Raw genomic sequence first — 13,985 nt, 5'->3', positions numbered from 1 at the left:
TGCTTAGTTTCATTCCTGTGCTGCTCCCATCATTATTAGCCCAATCCCAATCGCTCCCTGTAGCAGTATGTCCCTACAGTGCCCCTCCTCAGCTGCCGTTTCATCTATGCCAAGAATGGACCTGTTTGGCGGATGGGTGGGAAGGAGGGAAAATACTTACTCTTCCATAGCACCTTCCATCCAAGGCTATGTTGCTATAGCTACATGGTATAATGATAAATAAGATCTAGGTATGGCTCAAAGCAGGCATGCAAAAGCCTACAGGCCTCAAGCCTGTAATATAATAGTGTAGCCAAAGTAACTAAGGCCTAAAGACTCAACATAAGCAACGAGAGGCAATGTGTGGGGGTGTATGCAGAGTCAAGTGCCCCCAGATTGGTCTGCTGGGTAGGGGGAGGGAGAAGGGCGCTGTCCTTCTCACGCTGCGCCTGCCCCCTGGCACACTCAGCTCCTGTCCCTGGCAGCCAGGCCCAGGCAGGGAGTGAAAGGAGCAGGCCCAGACATTTCTCACGCCAGCTGCTGGGTCCCTGCTCTGTGCAGTGCAGCAGCTGCCTGAGAGAGCCTGGCTGGAGAGGGGGCAGCGGTGGGCTGCCCCCCCACTCGGGCCAAGCTGCCGGGGACAGGGGCTGAGTGAGCCAGAGCCCCCCTCCCTGGCATGTTTGGCCCCTGGCACTGGCAGCCAACCCCAGGCAGGGAGCAGGCCGTCACCTCAGCCTCCCCAGCCAGGCTCTCTCAGGCAGCTGCTGCACTGCACAGAGCAGCGACCGGGAGCAGCCAGCTTCAGCTGTGTGAGAAGTGGCTCCCTCCTGCTCCCCGCCTGGCTCAGCTGTCCGGGAGAGCGGCTGAACATGCTGGGGGCAAGTACAGCGGAAGGAGGACAGAGCCCCCCCCGGGAAGGTAACGTGGGGTGAGGAGAGCACAGTGGCCCTGGGCTGGGCACAGGGTGGGGGAGGTCTCTGGGCAGAGGAGAAGTGTGGGGCAGTCACTTGTCCTCCCCTTTAGATTGTCCCCCTCCGGTATGGGGAGGCACGAGTCATCTATGTAGCAGCTAACCGGTAAGTGACCCTGTAACACAGGTTGTTACAAGACAGAGTGCTGTTATAAGGAAGTGTTGCTGAACTGTTGACAAGTAATCACAAGGTAAGTTTATACTAGTTTTAGATATTTTCAGTTAGGAATATCCAGCAGATGTCCAGTCGTGAGAATGCCATGGTAACTGATGGATGTATTTGCTAATAAGCTTGAAGTAAGAGGCCTAGTAACCTATGGAAGAAGGGTACCCAAACATTAGTAGGGTGAGGAAACAGATAAGGAAAAGGGGCTGAGAACCCCACTGAATATGAGTTAGGCGTTAGCATCATCTATGATTCACGGTGGCACTCTGTTCAGGCACTCCTGGGCCCTGCAAAGGCAAGGACCTCTCATGGGTCATCTTACCTACTCTAGGGCTGCATGCAAAGAATGGTGTGAGAATGCAAGTTCTGGGGGTTATATTCTCTCTGACTACTTTGCTACATGGTAGTGTTTGTGATATTGCAATAAAACAATTGCGAGTTCTGCAGGTCTTCTCAAGGGTGAGCGTCTCTGCCGCATGCAGTGGGGGACTCACTCCCCAACTACCTGTAATGCTTGTCCAGTCTCTCGGCAGCTGAGCTGTGCCAGACCACGTCATCTTACCTGTAAACTCTAATAATAGCTACCCACTAGGTCAGACAACCTACAGTGCCTAGACATGACTGGGCTCCTCGCTACGTTGGCAGCACAAATAACAAATAAGTGGCAAGATAAAGAGCGCTCCAGTTGAAGAACAGGCCTTACCTTAGATTCCAGCAGCTCTGGAACAGTGAACACGAAAGTTAGGTTAAAAGTGAGAAGGGCAACGCTATTGTTCACTATTGTGACAGTCTTCTTCATAGTTTGTCCAGCAGACAGCGCGCCCATTTTCACCACTTTGCTGGGAAGTTCTAAGATGTCGATCTGTGGGCAGGATAAGAACAACAGAATGGGGAAGGTGCGAGGATTGGTAATGAGGAACGGGAGAAAGGCAACAGGTGGATGACTGAGGAAAGGAGAAAGAGATTCACTCTGACCGTGTGACACATGGAGCTATAGAACAGTGGTCTGATCTCACCTTCATCTCCGTGCCCTTTCCCAGAACCTCAATCGTCTGTTGGGAGAGCCCATTGATTTCAAAGGGGATGATATCGTGGTACGAAACAGCCTCTCGGGGATAGAAAGTGACTGGCACCTCCATCTTCCCTCCAGGACTCAGCACTTCAGCCTGGAAGCTCACCTCAAAGTGAGTAGTGTTGGTGTACAAGCAGTCTAAGCTGTGGAAGACCAGAAAAAAATCCTTTCTGAATGTTTGGCTGGTGATCGTTCAGTAGCTGAGAACTGTCCCCCATCCCTCTTTGACCACATCCATTCAATTTTATCCGGAGGAGTTGCCAGTGGTCCAACCAAGTCTGCTAGCTATGCAGACTGAGACAAATCCAGCCTGATGGCAACAGAAGCTGGGTCTGCTTAATGCCAGCAGTGTTGAATTGGGTCTGTTCTGATGAACATAACCCCAAAGGGAAGTAAATACAGGAATCTTCAGATCACCGTGGGGAAAAACGCCCGGCAGGACTCCCCCGGCTGAATGCACTTCTTTCATACAGGTCAGTGAATGAAGGCACCCTCTTATCTCACATGAAAACAGAAAAGAGGGTCTATCACCTCAGAAAATGCGTCCTTTTCTGTGTGATTTATGTGCTTATAACTATTAGGCAGTTTGGAAGCTGAATACAGACACACTGCCCTCTCTCTCCCTAGAAAAATGGCCCAGTGGTAAGGGTGCTGGATAGGGACTAGGGAGACATGGGTTCACTTCCCTCCTCTTCCACAGACTTCCTGTGTGACCTTGGGCATGTCACTGAGCCTCTCTGTGCTACAGTTCCCCCATCTGTACAATGGGAATAACAGCACTGCCCTGGTTCATGGGGCATACGTGTAGTAATGGTCAGGATTTCTTTGATAAAATGGTTTTCTATGGGAAAATTCTGATCTGTCATGGGAAAGGGTTGGTTTTCATGAAACTTTCATTGGGAAGGTTTATCAAAGCCAGGATGGAATTTCTGGCCAAATCCAGAGACAGAGACACTCACCCCAGAATAGCCAGTAGCCTGGTGATTAGGGCGCTCATCTGGGATGTGGGAAATCCATGCTCAAACTCTCTGACTTGGACCAGGGAAGCAGCTAACATGGGTAGCTAGCTTCCCACTGCTGCCCTACCTAATCTCCTTGGCCTCCTTGTTTGTGATGGTAAGGATGTGTCTGGCAGGGGGCATCCCGGCATAGTAGATGAAGCAGGTTCCAAAGTCGAGCTTGGTAAAGGAGAAGTGGACGGTGGGCATCACCACAGAAGCCAGGAGCATGCAGCTAAACGTGGGCCCGTTGCTGATCTGGGAAGAGAACAGGCCACAAGGTGCCTTGCTGAAGAAGTTGCCAGGAAGAGAGACCCAGTGATAGAGGGGGTGCATTCACACAGATGCTGCTGCCCAGCAGTGGGAGACCAGCATCCATGGGAACCTGCAATGGTGACAGCCCAGAAAAGCTTATGCAGCAGAAACTGAAAATGGAGTGTGAAAAAAGAGATCCCTTGGCTCAATGAGTTAACATTTAAGGGGAATTTCATCACTGTTTTTATACAGATTTTGGTAGCTGTTAGTTTGCAGCACAACAAGCCATAGCCACACAGCTCAGTCTCAGAGCAGAGTCTTGCTCCCCAGCAGGTGTCTAACAGGAAGGTCCCAGTAGACACTCTGTCAGTGCCCCTAGGTACTATGGTAGAATCAGAAACTCTGCTTTTGGTGGGTGCCTTGGATGGTCCGAGGCCTGCAGCTTGTCATGGCATTCAGCTCAGATGCCCAGTGTGGATCCAGGTGGGGTGCCACATTTTTCAACGTGAGATCTAATTCAGGCTTTGCTCTAGCAAGCTACCAACACTACAAAAAGAAGGATTCTAGGTGGACTCCTCCTGAAGGTTGAGACAGCAGACTGGACTTCTACATAGAGTGCTTCCGCCGACGTGCACGGGCTGAAATTGTGGAAAAGCAGCATCACTTGCCCCACAACCTCAGCCATGCAGAACACAACGCCATCCACAGGCTCAAAAACAACTCTGACAACATAATCAAAAAGGCTGACAAAGGAGGTGCTGTTGTCATCATGAATAGGTCGGAATATGAACAAGAGGCTGCTCGGCAGCTCTCCAACACCACCTTCTACAAGCCATTACCCTCTGATCCCACTGAGAGCTACCAAAAGAAACTACAGCATTTGCTCAAGAAACTCCCTGAAAAAGCACAAGATCAAATCCGCACAGACACACCCCTGGAACCCCGACCTGGGATATTCTATCTACTACCCAAGATCCATAAACCTGGAAATCCTGGGTGCCCCATCATCTCAGGCATTGGCACCCTGACAGCAGGACTGTCTGGCTATGTAGACTCCCTCCTAAGGCCCTACGCTACCAGCACTCCCAGCTACCTTCGAGACACCACTGACTTCCTGAGGAAACTACAATCCATCGGTGATCTTCCTGATAACACCATCCTAGCCACTATGGATGTAGAAGCCCTCTACACCAACATTCCACACAAAGATGGACTACAAGCTGTCAAGAACACTATTCCCGATAATGTCACGGCTAACCTGCTGGCTGAACTTTGTGACTTTGTCCTTACCCATAACTATTTTACATTTGGGGACAATGTATACCTTCAAATCAGCGGCACTGCTATGGGTACCCGCATGGCCCCACAGTATGCCAACATTTTTATGGCTGACTTAGAACAACGCTTCCTCAGCTCTCGTCCCCTAACGCCCCTACTCTACTTGCGCTATATTGATGACATCTTCATCATCTGGACCCATGGAAAAGAAGCCCTTGAGGAATTCCACCATGATTTCAACAATTTCCATCCCACCATCAACCTCAGCCTGGTCCAGTCCACACAAGAGATCCACTTCCTGGACACTACAGTGCTAATAAATGATGGCCACATAAACACCACCCTATACTGGAAACCTACTGACTGCTATTCCTACCTACATGCCTCCAGCTTTCACCCTGACCACACCACACGATCCATTGTCTACAGCCAAGCTCTGCAATACAACCGCATTTGCTCCAACCCCTCAGACAGAGACAAACACCTACAAGATCTTATCAAGCATTCTTACAACTACAATACTCACCTGCAGAAGTGAAGAAACAGATTGATAGAGCCAGAAAAGTTCCCAGAAGTCACCTACTACAGGACAGGCCTAACAAAGAAAATAACAGAACGCCACTAGCCGTCACCTTCAGCCCCAACTAAAACCCCTCCAACGCATTATCAAGGATCTACAACCTATCCTGAAGGATGACCCAACACTCTCACAAATCTTGGGAGACAGGCCAGTCCCTGCCTACAGACAGCCCCCCAACCTGAAGTGAATACTCACCAGCAACCACATACCACACAACAGAATCACTAACCCAGGAACCTATCCTTGCAACAAAGCCCGTTGCCAACTGTGCCCACATATCTATTCAGGGGACACCATCACAGGGCCTAATAACATCAGCCACACTATCAGAGGCTCGTTCACCTGCACATCCACCAATGTGATATATGCCATCACGTGCCAGCAATGCCCCTCTGCCATGTACATTGGGCAAACTGGACAGTCTCTACGTAAAAGAATAAATGGACACAAATCAGATGTCAAGAATTATAACATTCATAAACCAGTCGGAGAACACTTCAATCTCTCTGGTCACGCGATTACAGACGTGAAAGTTGCGATATTACAACAGAAAAACTTCAAATCCAGACTCCAGCGAGAGACTGCTGAATTGGAATTCATTTGCAAATTGGATACAATTAACTTAGGCTTGAATAGAGACTGGTAGTGGCTAAGTCATTATGCAAGGTAACCTATTTCCCCTTGTTTTTTCCTACCCCCCGCCCCCCTTCCTCAGACGTTCTTGTTAAACCCTGGATTTGTGCTGGAAATGGCCCACCTTGATTATCATACATATTGTAAGGAGAGTCATCACTTTAGATAAGCTATTACCAACAGGAAAGTGTTTTTTTTGGGGGGGGGAAACCTGGATTTGTGCTGGAAATGGCCCTCCTTGATTATCATGCACATTGTAAGGAGAGTGATTACTTTACATAAGCTATTACCAGCAGGAGAGTGGGGTGGGGGGAGAGAAAACCTTTTGTAGTGATAATCACCCATTTTTTCATGGTTTGTGTGTATAAAAACGTCTTCTGTACTTTCCACAGTATGCATCCGATGAAGTGAGCTGTAGCTCACGAAAGCTTATGCTCAAATAAATTGGTTAGTCTCTAAGGTGCCACAAGTACTCCTTTTCTTTTTGCAAATACAGACTAACACGGCTGTTACTCTGACACCTGCCAAAAGGGTTTGCCTGGCTTTTGTGCCCTGCAGGGAGGAGAGCACGACACCCCCGCCCTGACCTTTAGCTTAAGCTCCATGTCCTTTAAGATGCATGTCTTCAGTGGGTGGAAGGTCAGCTGGGCATGTACTCGCTCTCCTGCCTCCACAGTGCCGTTCTCGGGGGCGATGGAGAGGTAGTGCTGCAGTGCTTTGGGGCCGGAAAACTCCCACGAGAAGCTGAAATTGAACTTGCCAGTGTTCAGGACACAGAAGTTGCGGTGAGCAGATTCGTTTATTTCCACCTGTGTGCAGGAGGAGAGCACACATGGAGTTAATACCCGAAGGCTGGCAAACACAACATGAATGGACAGAAAACCAAGTCACCTCCTGCCATAGGCAGCCCTGAGCCAGAGAGAGGGCTTGGGCTCTTACTGCCTCTGCAATGCACCACCAAACAGCACACACATCAGCAGGGATTGGATCTAGGCGCAGGGCCAGAATCATAGAGTCATAGAATATTAGGGTTGGAAGAGACCTCAGGAGGTCACCTAGTCCAATCCCCTGCTCAAAGCAGGACCAACCCCTACTAAATCATCCCAACCAGGGCTTTGTCAAGCTGGGCCTTAAAAACCTCTAAGGATGGAGATTCCACCACCTCCCTAGGAAACCCTTTCCAGCACTTCACCACCCTCCTAGTGAAACAGTGTTTCCTAATATCCAGTGGGTGCCCGTACATGTCTGTGAACACAGTTCTCTACAAAATGACAGCTTGGATGGACCTCAGCTACTCAGGACAAGCTTGTCCAGTGAACTCCGCAGCTGTGGGGCCTGGTAATGCACTGGCCTACTATGCCAAAGATCCATCGGGCAGCTAGTCCCAGAGTCTCTAACAACTTGCTGCTGTCTTATAGCACACATTCTTGGTTTAAAATGAAATCTGATCCTTACAAAATCATTGTACCAACAGCACCAATGAAAATACATGCAGGGCATGTCTCTCCCACACAACTCTGTGCACCTCCATCCTGACCTGCAATATTCCTCTACATTCATCACTTCATTCATCATGGGATCCAGCAAGGATCTAGCACCATTTACATTATCTGGGCTGTTCTGCAGCTGCGGTGGGCCACGTACAGCTGGGTGCTAGGCACAGAAGGGCTTGTGAAATGCCTTGCTTAGGGTCTGATCTGAAAGGATTCCTTGGGGTAATGGCTACTCATGTGAGAAAGGGTTGCCAGGATCAGGCCCTGAGTTCGTTTCTATTTCACTGAAGACTGTGGGAGATATTCAGATCTGCCCAATACAGTGGGACATGTGCTCCTAAATCCCTTAGACACTTCTGAAGCATCCCCCTTGGACCCCAATGCAGCAGTAGTCACCACAGAGGCCCTAACCTTCCCCACACTGCAGATTGGGCCGTCCCTTTTATAGAGGCCTTTCTTGCTGCAGAAGGATCACTTTTCATGCCAAAGATGCTTGGTAGGGAACATTGGAGTTGCCAGCTTCACAGCGAAGCATTTCACAAGAGTGGGAGCAAGAGACACGCCACAAGTGTGCAGAGAACACATGGACAGTGGGCCTTTGCCTCTAGGAGCTTACGGTCAAAATGGCAGATTGAGGTCTGACTAGATGATAAGAAGGGTCTCATCTGGCTTTAAATCGATGAGTCTAAGGCCAGGCAAAGCAAGCTGGCTGGAAGTGACCACTGGGTGTGGGGTTAGCAGTGACCGTCTGCACACCAAGAGCAAATGCACTGACAGCTGTCTCATCAAGGCATGGCAAGGACACTTCCACCAGCCCCAGCCGCACATAACTACATCTGCTCTGCAATGGACAGGGTGGGCGTTCTGCCTGGCGGGCCTGTTTTTACTGCCCCACAGCCGCGTTCTCCTGAGACGATTTCACAAAGAGCCATATCCTTGTGCGGGCTGCAGATGTCTGTGCACTTTTCGCCCTCTCCCCCCGCCCCTCCGTCTCCACCCTCTCACCTCCCCGAAGCTGATGATGCTGCTCTCCTGCAGACTCAGCTCGGTGAACAAGCCATCGTTTTCTTCGCACCTGACGCACACATTCATGCTGTAGCCAATGGCTTTGATGTTTAAGAAGAGGGGCTGGGTCTTTCTCTTGACATCGCAGATGAGGTTAAAGTTCACCTCCCCCTCCAACGTTGGTGTGAAGAGGATGGTAACAGGAAGCCTGGGGAGATGAACACAGCGGCTTTATTTGCTGGCTCTTGGAACTCTATTGCACTAGAGGTTGTGAGCAAGCGAGGAAGGATGGCCCCGTGGTTGGGGCAGTAGCGTGGGACTCAGGAAAACTGAGTTTAATTTCATGCTCTGCCCCAGGGGTGACCTGAGGCAAATCATTTAGTCTTTCTCTGCTTCAGCGCCCCATCTGTAAAACAGGGATAAGAGCTCTGCCTTGCCTCAGCAGGGCGTGTGAAGGATAAACACGTGAAGGGTTTTGAGGTGCTCAGGTGTGATGGTAATGGGGCCACATAGATACCTAAGGTAGATGTGAGAGAATATTCCCCTGTATTCACAGCCTACACACTAGTGTAATAATCTTTGTACAATGTATGCCTTGTGAGCAGGGGTGGCAGGTTTGCAGAAATTTTGGTGGTGCCCAGAAATTTTGGTGGGTCCAGGTCTCAGCTGGAAATATTTTTCAAGAGGGGGACTGACACTATAAACAGGAGAGACAAACACTGCAAGCCACCCATTGCTCCCTCCCTGTCTATTGCATTTACTGCACCTGAAGAGACAAAGGAAGCAAGCGTTGGATTCTGGGGGAGGAGTCCTGATTAAGAGTTTGGTCAGTCTTCTGCTGGAGCATGTGGTGAGAAACTGCTTGAATCCAATACAGTTGGTTAGGTTAGGCATTAACAAGTGTTTTATCTTTATTTTTTGTAACCATTTCTGACTTTTATGCAACATTGCTTGGACTCACTTAAAATTTCTCGCTTTCTAGTTAATAAACTTGTTTTATTATTTTATCTAATCCAGTGTATTAAATTGAAGTCCCTAGGAAACTCCATTAGGGATAACAACTTGTGTGCATATTATTCTCTTAAGGGAATAACAGACTCAGTATATTTGCACTGTCCAGGGGAGGGCTGGGCAGTACAGGACAAACATTCCTGGGGGAAATCTAGGACTGGGAGTGTGCTGGGGTAACCCTGTGGTAATTTTTAAGGCAGGTAAAGGCCAAGGTGTGGCTGGCTGGCTGCAGCACACATCCAGACATAGCTGGGAGTGACTGGCATGCTGGGGGCAGTTTGTGAGCAGCAAGGCATTGTAAAGGGCAACCCAGGTTAGAGGGGAGGGGTGACAGCTACTCATTGGTCTGGATTCTACCCTGCTATGTACAATGGATAGCTCCTGGGGGTTGATGAGGACTCCTAACTCCCATTGACTTTGATGGGAGTTCAGACCCTCACAGGAAGTAGTCAGGTTTCAGAGTAACAGCCGTGTTAGTCTGTATTCGCAAAAAGAAAAGGAGGACTTGTGGCACCTTAGAGACTAACCAATTTATTTGAGCATGAGCTTTCGTGAGTTACAGCTCACTTCATCGGATGCATACTGTGGAAATCGCAGAAGACATTATATACACAGACACCATGAAACAATACCTCCTCCCACCCCACTCTCCTGCTGGTAATAGCTTATCTAAAGTGATCATCAAGTTGGGCCATTTCCAGCACAAATCCAGGTTTTCTCACCCTCCGCCCTCCCACAAACAAACTCACTCTCTTGCTGGTAATAGCCCATCCAAAGTGACCACTGTCTTCACAATGCGTATGATAATCAAGGTGGGCCATTTCCTGCAGAAGTCCAGGTTCTCTCACCCCCTCACCCCCCTCCAAAAACCACACACACAAACTCACTCTCCTGCTGGTAATAGCCTATCCAAAGTGACCACTCTCCTTACAACCTGCATGAAAATCAAAGTGGGCCATTTCCAGCACAAATCCAGGTTTTCTCACTCCCCCACACCCATACTCACACAAACTCACTCTCCTGCTGGTAATAGCTCATCCGAAGTGACCACTCCCCCTACAATGTGCATGATAATCAAGGTGGGCCATTTCCAGCACAAATCCAGGTTTTCTCCACCCCCCCCCCCACACAAACTCACTCTCCTGCTGGCAATAGCTCATCCAAACTGACCACTCTCCCCACACTGTGCATGACAATCAAGGTGGGCCACTTCCAGCATAAATCCAAGTTTAACCAGAACGTCTGGGGGGGGGGGGGGAAGGAAAAAACAAGGGGAAATAGGTTACCTTGCATAATGACTTAGCCACTCCCAGTCTCTATTTAAGCCTAAATTAATAGTATCCAATTTGCAAATGAATTCCAATTCAGCAGTTTCTCGCTGGACTCTGGATTTGAAGTTTTTTTGTTGTAAGATAGCGACCTTCATGTCTCTGATTGCGTGACCAGAGAGATTGAAGTGTTCTCCGACTGGTTTATGAATGTTATAATTCTTGACATCTGATTTGTGTCCATTTATTCTTTATGCAAGGTAGCCTATTTCCCCTTGTTTTTTCCTTCCCCCTCCCCAGACGTTCTGGTTAAACTTGGATTTATGCTGGAAGTGGCCCACCTTGATTGTCATGCACAGTGTGGGGAGAGTGGTCAGTTTGGATGAGCTATTGCCAGCAGGAGAGTGAGTTTGTGTGTGTGGGGGGGGGGGTGAGAAAACCTGGATTTGTGCTGGAAATGGCCCACCTTGATTATCATGCACATTGTAGGGGGAGTGGTCACTTCGGATGAGCTATTACCAGCAGGAGAGTGAGTTTGTGTGTGTGGTTTTTGGAGGGGGGTGAGGGGGTGAGAGAACCTGGATTTCTGCAGGAAATGGCCCACCTTGATTATCATACGCATTGTGAAGACAGTGGTCACTTTGGATGGGCTATTACCAGCAAGAGAGTGAGTTTGTTTGTGGGAGGGCGGAGGGTGAGAAAACCTGGATTTGTGCTGGAAATGGCCCAACTTGATGATCACTTTAGATAAGCTATTACCAGCAGGAGAGTGGGGTGGGAGGAGGTATTGTTTCATGGTGTCTGTGTATATAATGTCTTCTGCGATTTCCACAGTATGCATCCGATGAAGTGAGCTGTAGCTCACGAAAGCTCATGCTCAAATAAATTGGTTAGTCTCTAAGGTGCCACAAGTCCTCCTTTTCTTTTAGGAAGTAGTCAGTGCCTAAGGGCCAGGATTAAATGAGATCAAAGGTAAGGACACCCATATGCCTTCCTTACAGCTCAACAGAAGGCTCTGAGGAAAGTACAGATCAATAAACTGTTCTTAAAAACAAGAACAACTTTATTTAAACCAGCGGGAGTTCATGGGTAGAATATTTCCCCATGGTACTGCCATGGCAATGGAGATCCAGGGAAGCGATGGAAAGAAAAGGGGCACAGAGGCTGAGCATTCGTTCCTTTTTCAATGTGTCACATGCTCAAAAAGGCAAAAGACAACACACCTGAAAGGGAGATTAAAAATCAGACAGCTCCAAGAGCGAGCGCCCTGCAGTGGCGTCAGAGAAATGTGCAGCTCTTGAAGCGTGATGCTGCTCTGGAAAGTGACTCTGCAGAAATGTCACCAGGCCCAGTGGCTCCATTTTTATCGTCCCTCACTAATTTCCAGATCAAATGCTTGGATTAAAAGTTAGAAGATGTGTTTTCTGACTGGCAACCTGGCAAACTCAGCCTTGCCTCAAGCTGGGATCTGTCCTTTTCATGCGTCATCATCAGAAATAAAGCTTCTGCAGGCCAAATTATGGCCTCGGTGACACCTATACTTTCCCACTGAATTCAGATTATGCCCTCAGTGCTACCTGGGAGCCATGCTGCTTTCAATGGGTGTGCACAGGTGTAAATGACTGAATGGCCTTGTAGCTGGAAGGGAGACAAGTAAGAGAATCCAGCTTGCTCTTTCTTAGGGTATGTCTACACTTGTGACCCTAGGCACCCCTGTGTTCACACCCCACACACTATTGCAATGATATTTGTATAAAGTACGCCTTGTGAGGTAACTCGGTGGTCAGTAAAATCATTGTAAAATGCATGTGACAACGCAGTATGTGGAATTGTGAATACTCACTGAAATTAAGCTTTAAAGTCTGTAACTAAAAGGTGTTTTAACCAGGCACATCAGGGAGAGTTGCTAAACAGGTTTTCTCAAGACAAAGGAAAGAGGCCAACATCTCAAAGCAGGTGTGACCAAAGTCAATGGGCTATTCATTTGCATTGGAGGTTGCAGTGCGGGAAGAGAACATTAAGGTCATGTCTACACTGTACTGATACGGCTGTGCCGCTGTAAGATTGCTCACGTAACTGCGTTATGCCGACGGGAGAGAGCTGTCCTGTCGACATAATAAAATCAGTATAACGAGCAGTGGTAGGTGTTTTGGTGGGACAGAGTCTTCTGCCAACACAGCGCTGTGCACACGAGTGCTTATACCAGCAAAACTTATGTCGCACAGGGGTGTGTTTTTTCACACTCCTAAGCGACAAAAGTTTTGCTGACATAAGTGCTTGTGTAGACATGGCCTTACACTGTAAAACTTCAGCAGGAAGTGTCACTGTGGAACACACCAGGGGACACATTAATCAAGAAGGAGTCAACCCCCAGAGGAGATGGGAGACTGAACCCCAGGGGATCAGTTTGATCCTTGAAACAAAGGCAGATTGGGACATAAGGACACACAGAAAGATTTTGGATCATCCTTCACCTGAGGAGACAAGGAGAACCAGCACCTTGGACTCTGCAGGGAACATAGCTGAAAGCAAGCCAGCCATTGCTGGGAAAAGAAGATGGGTGAGGAAAGTACCTTGTAGAAAGACTGTAGCTTGTTCAGTTAGGAGTTAGCCATTAGAAAGGGCATTTGTACTTCGGTCTGTTTGTAACTCTTTCTACCTTTATTCCTTCTACTTGGTATCACTTAACCTATAGCCTTTTGTTAATAAACTTCTTTTATTTTTCATATAAACCAACTCTGTGCTGGGTTTGAAGAGAAAGGTGCATTTACCCCTGTTAATAAGCTGTAATGTGATGACTCTTTAATAGAGCCGTGAACTTAATATCTTCTGTGCATGTACAGCAGTAGGGGCTGTGCATCGCAGAGAACCGTCTCTGATGGGCTTGAGGGCTGGTGTTCACTGACTGTTACTTGGTGGGCGAGGTCTGGGCTGGGAGAGCCTTGAGGAGTTTGCTGGTGAGGGGGACAGGCTGGTGTGGCAGGAAGCTGGCAGTTTGCTCTCCAGCAAAGCTCACTCTTGCGGAGGCAGAGGGATAACAGCTCTGACTCAGCTAGCCCACTAAAAATAGCAGTGTCTGTGCCGCATGGGCAGTGGGGGAGGTCTAGGCTGGATATTAGGGAACACTATTTCATGAGGAGGGTGGGGAAGCACTGGAATGAGTTCCCTAGGGAGGTGGTGGAATCTCCTTCCTTTGAGGTTTTTAAGTCCTGGCTTGACAAAGCCCTGGCTGGGATGATTTAGTTGGTGTTGGTCCTGCTTTGAGCAGGGGCTTGGA

The 13,985-nt window shown here is 48.6% G+C and overlaps 1 protein-coding gene across 2 annotated transcripts in view; it reads right to left on the bottom strand.

Moving 5' to 3' along the window:
- The window catches only part of HYDIN (HYDIN axonemal central pair apparatus protein), a 446,380-nt gene that overhangs the window by 19,249 nt on the left and 413,146 nt on the right, over window positions 1-13,985 (bottom strand). For both annotated transcript variants that reach the window (XM_043526330.1, XM_043526331.1), the window contains 5 exons: window positions 8,430-8,637; window positions 6,519-6,740; window positions 3,274-3,443; window positions 2,132-2,330; window positions 1,819-1,977 (listed from right to left, as the gene is read on the bottom strand). In XM_043526330.1, the coding sequence (XP_043382265.1) occupies window positions 1,819-1,977; window positions 2,132-2,330; window positions 3,274-3,443; window positions 6,519-6,740; window positions 8,430-8,637 (958 nt within the window). The remainder of the gene's footprint in view (window positions 1-1,818; window positions 1,978-2,131; window positions 2,331-3,273; window positions 3,444-6,518; window positions 6,741-8,429; window positions 8,638-13,985) is intronic.

The sequence above is a fragment of the Chelonia mydas genome, chromosome 12, assembly GCF_015237465.2.
Source record: "Chelonia mydas isolate rCheMyd1 chromosome 12, rCheMyd1.pri.v2, whole genome shotgun sequence".
NCBI lineage: Eukaryota > Metazoa > Chordata > Testudines > Cheloniidae > Chelonia > Chelonia mydas.
Note: the sequence above shows the minus strand (reverse complement) of the source record. Positions and strands in the feature narration are given on the sequence as shown.